This window comes from Schistocerca nitens, chromosome 5 (assembly GCF_023898315.1).
Source record: "Schistocerca nitens isolate TAMUIC-IGC-003100 chromosome 5, iqSchNite1.1, whole genome shotgun sequence".
In the NCBI taxonomy this organism is placed as follows: Eukaryota; Metazoa; Arthropoda; class Insecta; order Orthoptera; family Acrididae; genus Schistocerca; species Schistocerca nitens.
Window position 1 is genome coordinate 133199122 of NC_064618.1, and position 10343 is coordinate 133209464.

General features: G+C 43.8%; 1 protein-coding gene across 1 annotated transcript in view; it reads left to right on the forward strand.

The window, feature by feature from the left end:
* Window positions 1-8731, forward strand: part of LOC126260306 (two pore potassium channel protein sup-9) — a 94451-nt gene extending 85720 nt beyond the window's left edge. Inside the window, exons 6-7 of the mRNA XM_049957630.1 lie at window positions 8289-8474; window positions 8710-8731. Coding sequence (XP_049813587.1) covers window positions 8289-8474; window positions 8710-8731 — 208 coding nt within the window. The remainder of the gene's footprint in view (window positions 1-8288; window positions 8475-8709) is intronic.
* Window positions 8732-10343: the final 1612 nt, after the last annotated feature.

Sequence of the window (10343 nt, forward strand, 5' to 3'; positions counted from 1 at the left end):
CTGAGGGATAGTTCCACACAACTTCTTCCTGTTTTCTCGATTGATCTGTGTTCAGTTTTTCAAGGCCTATCCACTGTGTCAATTTATAACTAAATCTGAGGGGGGTGCGATGGGGAGGTTCCCTTGTAAGAAGATCTTGTAGCCGAATATGATGGCTGCAAAGGTCGTGCTCGATCTGTGTTCAGTTTTTGGCGGGCTATCCACTGTGCCGTCTTATCACTAAATCTGAAGGGGTGCGGTGGAGAGTTTCCCTTGTCAGAAATAATCATTCTAGTTTCGCTCAGCGCAGCTGTGTGCCGCCTGCTCCACTCCGCCCTGTTAGCAGCGCCACTGTAAACACGTGCACTCCGCGGCCGTCGTTTGTTTCGCCGTCGCTGTTTCGCTCGCCGCACCGCCCTGCTCCAATCGTGCCACGACGCTTCACTATCACTGCATCCTTAAAAAAAGTTTAAACGTCCCTGATTGACATTTACTCTGGTGACATCTCACGTTCGAAGCCAATGAGCCCTTCGGGTGGGCCCATTCTTCTGTTGCAGCTTCTCTGCCGGCAACACGACACTTCCTGCCTCCTTTTATATTGGCAAGTCCGTCTTTCGTGACAACTTCCGATCAATTCCACATTGCACAGGGGTGTACAGAAACCTCTGCTCAGATAGTGTATTTGCTGGGAACCACTCCAATCCCTCCTCTTTCTTCTGAAGTGTGATCTTTCTTTGAAATGAGATGATACCGAACCATGGAGGTTGAATAAGGGGAGATGGCGCCATAGACTTACGCTGTAAGTTGTTTTGATGCCAGTGGGCGGGGCCTGACGCCATCTTGGATCCCCCAAAACATTAGCAGACGAGTGTTTACAATTGCTTCTTGTTCGTTATTTCTGTCTTGTGCACGTGATATTTATTTTATATAGTAAATGTTACACTGTTTTAGTGAACAACACAGCATAAGGAACGCAACTTCAAACGTTTTTCTGGTCTTAAATGCGTACTCGATACAGTAATAAGACACGAAAATATGACGCTTCTGCCCTCAGTACTGTAATTCCTTTTTGTTTATACACTTCGAATAACCGGGATGATAAGTATGTGCTATGAAAAGCGTGCTTTCTTAATCCATTTCTATTCGCTTTCATTGTGTTTGTGTCGATAATTGATAAAGCAGAACTCCAAAAGCAATGATTGGTAGTTTAGAGGCACCGATTTGTATTCGTTACATTTTCAAGTCAAATGCAAATTTTAAATGTTCAAGTTTGCAAGAAACTTACCTTATTTCCTTTGGTGTCCCATAGATGTATGGAGGGATGATATGAACAAGACAGCTGTCATGTCAACAAACTGATTGTTGCTTGGTTTGCGGAAGGATACTAGACAGCGTGGTCATCGGTCTCATCGGATTAGCGAAGTATGGGGAAGGAAGTCGGCCGTGCCCTTTCAGAGGAACCATCCCAGCATTTGCCTGGAGTGATTTAGGGAAATCACGGAAAACCTAAATCAGGATGGCCGGACGCGGGATTGAACCGTCGTCCTCCCGAATGCGAGTCCAGTGTCTAACCACTGCGCCACCTCGCTCGGTCAACAAACTGAAAGATTCGTCAAATTACGAAGGAAAACAACGGAATTTGAGATTGTCAGGCCCATTGTAGTATACACATCTGCTTTGTTCATAAATTGTACCTACCAAGTGACATTCAGTGTGGCAAATAACAGCAATTTGCAGGGTAACACGACAGCACAGTGATTAATGTAATGATCTAAATAGCCTGGACTTAGATAGGGAACTTCGCTTTAACAAATACGTAACCCTTTAAGTACCACTGTAACAGGTGTTCCACACATTTTAATCAAGATTTAACTAACTACACGTAGTTACATTACTTTTATATTAAATTATCGCATTTTAAAACATTAGTCCCCATTTCCAGGATATTTCTTGCCAGAACTTTTCAGTTACTTGGGAATAACCAAACACTGAAATCCAAGTGTATTGCTCACCTCCAGAGAGCTCTTCGTGTTGGATTGATAGGGAATCTGAAGTCAAATCACAGAAATAAAACCATACTGTAAAACTTTACAGTGTATCAGAATTTCAAGTATATATAAGGCAGGAGAAAGAAAACTGGCGTTCTGCGGATCGGAGCGTGGAATGTCAGATCCCTTAATAGGGCAGGTAGGTTAGAAAATTTAAAAAGGGAAATGGATAGGTTAAAGTTAGATATAGTGGGAATTAGTGAAGTTCGGTGGCAGGAGGAACAAGACTTTTGGTCAGGTGAATACAGGGTTATAAATACAAAATCAAAACGGGGGAATGCAGGAGTAGGTTTAATAATGAATAAAAAAATAGGAGTGCGGGTAAGCTACTACAAACAGCATAGTGAACGCATTATTGTGGCCAAGATAGACACGAAGCCCACGCCTACCACGCCTCTGCAGATGACGAAGAAATTCAAGAAATGTATGATGAAATAAAAGAAATTATTCAGATAGTGAAGGGAGACGAAAATTTAATAGTCATGGGTGACTGGAATTCGGTAGTAGGAAAAGGAAGAGAAGGAAACGTAGTAGGTGAATATGGATTGGGGGGAAGAAATGAAAGAGGGAGCCGTCTGGTAGAATGGTTCTGAGCACTATGGGACTCAGCTGCTGAGGTCATTAGTCCCCTAGAACTTAGAACTAGTTAAACCTAACTAACCTAAGGACATCACACACATCCATGCCCGAGGCAGGATTCGAACCTGCGACCGCAGCGGTCTCGCGGTTCCAGACTGCAGCGCCAGAATTGCGCGGCCACTTCGGCCGGCGTCTGGTAGAATTTTGCACAGAGCACAACTTAATGATTGCTAACACTTGGTTCAAGAATCATAAAAGAAGGTTGTTTACATGGAAGAAGCCTGGAGATACTGACAGGTTTCAGATAGATTATATAATGGTAAGACAGAGATTTAGGAACCAGGTTTTAAATTGTAAGACATTTCCAGGGGCAGATGTGGACTCTGACCATAATCTATTGGTTATGAACTGTAGATTAAAACTGAAGAAACTGCAAAAAGGTGGGAATTTAACGAGATGGGCCCAGGATAAACTGAAAGAACCAGAGGTTGTACAGAGTTTCAAGGAGAGCATAACGGATCAATTGACAGGACTGGGGGAAAGAAATACAGTAGAAGAAGAATGGCTAGCTTTGAGGGATGAAGTAGTGAAGGCAGCAGAGGATCAAGTAGGTAAAAAGACGAGGGCTAGTAGAAATCCTTGGGTAACAGAAGAAATATTGAACTTAATTGATCAAAGGAGAAAATATAAAAATGTAGTAAATGAAGCAGGCAAAAAGGAATACAAACGTCTCAAAAATGAGATCGACAGGAAGTGCAAAATGGCTAAGCAGGGATGGCTAGAGGACAAATGTAAGGGTGTAGAGGCTTGTCTCACCAGGGGTAAGATAGATACTGCCTACAGGAAAATTAAAGAGACCTTTGGAGAAAAGAGAACCACTTGTATGAATATCAAGAGCTCAAATGGAAACCCAGTTCTAAGCAAAGAAGGGAAAGCAGAAAGGTGGAAGGAGTATATAGAGGGTCTCTACAAGGGCGATGTACTTGAGGACAATATTACGGAAATGGAAGAGGATGTAGATGAAGATGCAATGGGAGATACGATACTGCGTGAAGAGTTTGACACAGCACTGAAAGACCTGAGTCGAAACAAGGCCCCGGGAGTAGACAACATTCCATTAGAAATATTGACAGCCTTGGGAGAGCCAGTCCTGACAAAACTCTACCATCTGGTGAGCAAGATATATGAGACAGGCGAAATACCCTCAGACTTCAAGAAGAATATAATAATTCCAATCCCAAAGAAATCAGGTGTTGACAGATGTGAAAATTACCGAACTATCAGTTTAATAAGTCACGACTGCAAAATACTAACGCGAATTCTTTACAGACGAATCGAAAAACTAGTAGAAGCCGACCTCGGGGGAGACCAGTTTGGATTCCGTAGAAATATAGGAACACGTGAGGCAATACTGACCCTACGACTTATCTTAGAAGCTAGATTAAGGAAAGGCAAAACTACGTTTCTAGCATTTGTAGACTTAGAGAAAGCTTTTGACAATGTTGACTGGAATGCTCTCTTTCGAATTCTGAAGGTGGCAGTGGTAAAATACAGGGAGCGAAAGGCTATTTACAATTTGTACAGAAATCAGGTGGCAGTTATAAGAGTCGAGGGACATGAAAGGGAAGCAGTGATTGGGATGGGAGTGAGACAAGGTTATAGCCTCTCCCCGATGTTATTCAATCTGTATATTGAGCAAGCAGTGAAGGAATCAACAGAAAAATTCGGAGTAGGTATTAAAATCCATGGAGAAGAAATAAAAACTTTGAGGTTTGCCGATGACATTGTAATTCTGTCAGAGACAGCAAAGGACTTGGAAGAGCAGTAGAAGGGAATGGACAGTATCTTAAAAGGAGGATATAAAATGAACATCAACAAAAGCATAATGAGGATAATGGAATGTAGTCGAATTAAGTCGGGTGATGCTGAGGGAATTAGATTAGGAAATGAGACACTTAAAGTTGTAAAGGAGTTTTGCTATTTGGGGAGCAAAATAACTGATGATGGTCGAAGTAGAGAGGATATAAAATGTAGACTGGCAATGGCAAGGAAAGCGTTTCTGAAGAAGAGAAATTTGTTAACATCGAGTATAGATTTAAATGTCAGGAAGTCGTTTCTGAAAATATTTGTATGGAGTGTAGCCATGTATGGAAGTGAAACATGGACGATAAATAGTTTGGACAAGAAGAGAATAGAAGCCTTTGAAATGTGGTGCTACAGAAGAATGCTGAAGATTAGATGGGTAGATCACATAACTAATGAGGAGGTATTGAATAGGATTGGGGAGATTTGTGGCACAACCTGACTAGTAGAAGGGATCAGTTGGTAGGACATGTTCTGAGGCATCAAGGGATCACCAATTTAGTATTGGAGGGCAGCGTGGAGGGTAAAAATCGTAGAGGGAGACCAAGAGATGAATACACTAAGCAGATTCAGAAGGATTTAGGTTGCAGTAGTTACTGGGAGATGAAGCAGCTTGCACAGGATAGAGTAGCATGGAGAGCTGCATCAAACCAGTCTCAGGACTGAAGACCACAACAACAACAACATAAGGAAATAGCGCTTAAATAACTCCACTTACGAATGAAATGTGATTTGTTTAAACTTTAGACTACAATCAGAACGATTAGTACACCCGTAAGCAACGCAAGCCGGCATTTTTTATCAAAACACTTCACAACTACACGGAATCAAACCACCAGATGGGAAGGTTTTGGGGTAGCTAACATGGCGGATCTTCACTTGGGTTGGCTTCAAGCTTGTGACGTCATGACAACTCCTCTCTTTTTCACCTCCATGTACCGAACAGGAGGGTACAGCATGGAGTAAATATCTCTGGAGTGAGCATTGCGTTCTGCGCAAGCTGTCTACATTAAACCAGGATTGTCAGGTGTTTTCGGGAGTTCGCTGTGCGTGTGTGCTTTCTGCAGAGTTTGAAGTTTATAATATCAAGAGTTTTTGTTGTGTTTTCACCGTTTGTTCATAGTGTAATAGCGATGGTGAATTACTGTTGTCGCTACGGATGCAAAGAAAAATATGTGAAAGGAGGGATAGTAACTTTTCATGGGTACTATGTTTAAAAATTTCGAGACGCATTATAATTACGGCTTGATTCTGTAGACCTATTTTTCTACGATTTTATGACTATATAAGGTACGGCTCGTACAAAAGCTTACAAACAATCATTTCTTCGGCCGGCCGCGGTGGTCTTGCGGTTCTAGGCGCTGCAGTCCGGACCCGCGGGACTGCTACGGTCGCAGGTTCGAATCCTGCCTCGGGCATGGATGTGTGTGATGTCCTTAGGTTAGTTAGGTTTAAGTAGTTCTAAGTTCTAGGGGACTGATGACCTAAGATGTTAAGTCCCATAGTGCTCAGAGCCATTGAACCAATCATTTCCTCTCGTAAATTTGCTAGTGGAACAGGAAAGGGAATGGTTAGCTGTTTCAGCAAATACTATCCTCCATGCATTTATGAGTGACTTGTGGATTATGTATACAGATTTGAAAGCCGGGAGACAGATAAATTCAATAGAGCTGGAGTCTGTAATTGTCTTCGTATAATGTGTGTATCCAAACCTTTTTGTTTACTATAAAGTTACAGTAGGAGACCTTGTTAAGTGTGTCTAGGACATGGAGAATGATTATGTGTGATTTATATTTTAGTTTCACGAAGGATGAACAACGAGTAAAGATGTGGCTGCAGAAAATAAGGAGGAGTAATTTTGTCCCCACAAAATATTGCAAAGTATGTTCAAAACACTAGGAAGAGGAACGTTTAGACAGAGAAAAATTTGGACGTGTGTGGAGGGAGGTAGATGCTATACCGACTATTTACAATTTTCCACAGCACCTACTACCAATTTCTGCATTCAGCTTAAATACATTTTCTGCAGTGTAGCTAATCAAAGTACACATTCATCTTCTTTGGTGTATTTTGCCTTCAGTTTATTTTCTTCGCCATTTGATTAAGAAGTGTAAAATATTAATAAACATGTCCCCAAACTCTTTCATTAGTGTCACTTTCCACTTCCCTTAATGGTGTTATATGGGTTGACTGTTACATGACCAACTGTATTTGCTTTACAGTACATTTATTCTCCGATCGCCTTTTCCCCCCTTCTTACTCAGTCTACTATTTATTTAATAAACTGGGAGCAAGTAGGTAAAATGCGTTAAATAAACTCTTCAAAGTGTCACCAGTAAGAAAAATTGTGCTTTAGGTCGCAAAAACGAGAAGATAAATACGCGAAAATAGCAGAAAAAAGGACGAATTAGCAGGGATATAATCGCTAATGTGTGGCAAATTCGGTGTTTTTCGGACAATTGCAAAAGTACTAGCGTACTGTCAAGTCGTTTTGCATGACTATCACTGCAAAAATGTACATCAGGCTCTGTAATACTATAAAGTGCCGTATCATACCGGAAACTATCAAAAATCGAGTGCATCTGAATTGTGACACATATCGCAAAGAAGCAGAATGCAATATCACTTGCCCTTAAAAGTTACGTAGCTGGTTTATTCCCTGTCTCAAAGGGATACTGTTAAAATGTCTGCATAACATATATAAATAATCCACGACAAGTACGAAAAGAATCCGTCACAATATATGTAAATGACCTAATAGATAGTGTCGGAAGTTCCATGCGGCTTTTCGCGGATGATGCTGTAGTATACAGAGAAGTTGCAGCATTAGAGAATTGTAGCGAAATGCAGGAAGATCTGCAGCGGACAGGCACTTGGTGCAGGGAGTGGCAACTGACCCTTAACATAGACAAATGTAACGTATTGCGAATACATAGAAAGAAGGATCCTTTATTGTATGATTATATGATAGCGGAACAAACACTGGTAGCAGTTACTTCCGTAAAATATCTGGGAGTATGTGTGCGGAACAATTTGAAGTGGAATGATCATATAAAATTAATTATTGGTAAGGGGGGTGCCGGGTTGAGATTCATTGGGAGAGTCCTTAGAAAATGTAGTCCATCAACAAAGGAGGTGGCTTACAAAACACTCGTTCGACCTATACTTGAGTATTGCTCATCAGTGTGGGATCCGTACCAGGTAGGGTTGACAGAGGAGATACAGAAGATCCAAAGAAGAGCGGCGCGTTTCGTCACAGGGTTCTTTGGTAACCGTGATAGTGTTACGGAGATGTTTAGCAAACTCAAGTGGCAGACTCTGCGAGAGAGGCGCTCTGCATCGCGGTGTAGCTTGCTGTCCAAGTTTCGAGAGGGTGCGTTTCTGGATGAGGTATCGAATACATTGCTTCCCCCTACTTATACCTCCCGAGGAGACCACCAATGTAAAATTAGAGAGATCTGAGCGCGCACGGAGGCTTTCCGGCAGTCGTTCTTCCCGCGAACCATACGCGACTGGAACCGGAAAGGGAGGTAATGACAGTGGCACGTAAAGTGCCCTCCGCCACACACCGTTGGGTGGCTTGCGGAGTATAAATGTAGATGTAGATGTACTAGGGATGTAGTGACATTCGAAATATACAGGGCGCTATACAGACAAACACACGACGTCCCGAGAACACGTGACCAGGCCTGCAGTGTATGTTGACAACACAAAATCTGTTCTGCGCATGTGAATGCTCACTCCAGAGATGAGAGACTCTAGAACGATTGTGGGAAGTGTGCACGCTGTCGGCTGAGGAGTGTCGTCGCGTTTTCGCAGGAACGCGGAGGACGTGCGCCGCGAGGACACGGAGCTGCAGCCGGCGTCGCAGCACGTGCTGACGCTGGACGGCGAGGTGCTGGCCATGAACGGCAAGCTGCTGGCGGGGCACGCGCACTCCGGCGCCGGCGACGCGCCCGACGCCGACCAGGTGTCGGTGTGCTCGTGCACCTGCCTCGGGCCCTCGTCCTGCGCAGCCGCCTCCGCCTCCGGCGCCGCCCCCGCGGGCTGCTACCAGCCCTGCCGGCCCGACCAGCCGCTGCAGCCGCCCCCGCACACCTCCGCCACCAAGCGCGCCTCCGTCTAGCCGCGGCTTGCCGGCGCACCGCCTCCCTGCTCCTCCGCTTACTACGTCGTGTGCAGATGTGGGGACTTCGCACAGTTCCGCTTGCAGACTCAAAAAAGACGTCTTTAATTTCAGCAACTTACTTCTCACCGACTGAAAACTGCTTTTCATTCAAACGGAGTGCGTCGTACGGCATTTTCGACTGCGAAACCGCAAGGTGTAGGTTCGGACGCCTAATACCGAAGTGTCTGCTTCCTCGGCGCACGACAGTCCTTCTCCCCGCGAACTGAGAGTTTTGTCTTCAGTGTACGTGTAGTGGCTGTATTTATAGTGTGTCATCACGTATTTGGTCTTCATTCATAAAAGAAATACCACACAAAAACAGTATCAGTACATAACCCATTCCTTTCGAAGAGCACCGATGGGAACGTAATGCTTAATGTCACATTTCCTTATTTCCCGAGACAGTACATAGAGGTGGCACTAAGCGTGGCGTTCAGGAAATTTACTTGTCGGGCATATACTCGATTCGAAAATTCCTTCCCACATCAGGATTCAAGCAAGCTATCTCCTCCGACGCGAGCGTTCCCACAAAGACGTGTACTAGCAAACTCTGTGATAGAGGTGGGTACCGTCCAAAAGATTTCCCGTGATTGGAACGACCGTGTAGGATCTGGAGATTAATGGGCTGAGGGTAATATGTACAAGCAATTTGAATAAGTGCGATACAGATTACAGTCGTAGTTGTGAATATAAACCACCATTGGGTGTAAATTGGAGTGACGATAACGAAAATTTCTGCCATACTGGGACTCGATCCCTGATTTTCCATTTTACAGGAGTGGTCACCTTGACTGCTTCAGGATTCAAACAAGCTATCTCCTCCGACTCGAGCGTTACCACAAAGACGTGTACTAGCGAACTCTGTGATAGACGTGGGTACCGTCCAAAAGATTTCCCGTGAGTGGAACGACCGTGTGGGATCTGGAGATTAAAGGACTGAGGGTAATATGTACAAGCAATTTGAATAACTGGAGTACAGAATGCATTCGTAGTTGTGAATATAAACCACCATTGGGTGTAAATTGGAGTGACGATAACGAAAATTTCTGGGACTCGATCCCTGATTTTCCATTTTACAGGAGTGGTCACCTTGACTGCTTCAGGATTCAAACAAGCTATCTCCTCCGACTCGAGCGTTACCACAAAGACGTGTACTAGCGAACTCTGTGATAGACGTGGGTACCGTCCAAAAGATTTCCCGTGAGTGGAACGACCGTGTGGGATCTGGAGATTAATGGACTGAGGGTAATATGTACAAGCAATTTGAATAACTGGAGTACAGAATGCATTCGTAGTTGTGAATATAAACCACCATTGGGTGTAAATTGGAGTGACGATAACGAAAATTTCTGGGACTCGATCCCTGATTTTCCATTTTACAGGAGTGGTCACCTTGACTGCTTCAGGATTCAAACAAGCTATCTCCTCCGACTCGAGCGTTACCACAAAGACGTGTACTAGCGAACTCTGTGATAGACGTGGGTACCGTCCAAAAGATTTCCCGTGAGTGGAACGACCGTGTGGGATCTGGAGACTAAAGGACTGAGAGGAATATGTACAAGCAATTTGAATAACTGGAGTAAGGAAAGCATTCGTAGTTGTGAATATAAACCACCATTGGCTGTAAATTGGAATGACGATAACGAAAATTTGTGCCATGCTGGGACTCGATCCCTGATTTCCCATTTTATAGGATTGGTCACCTT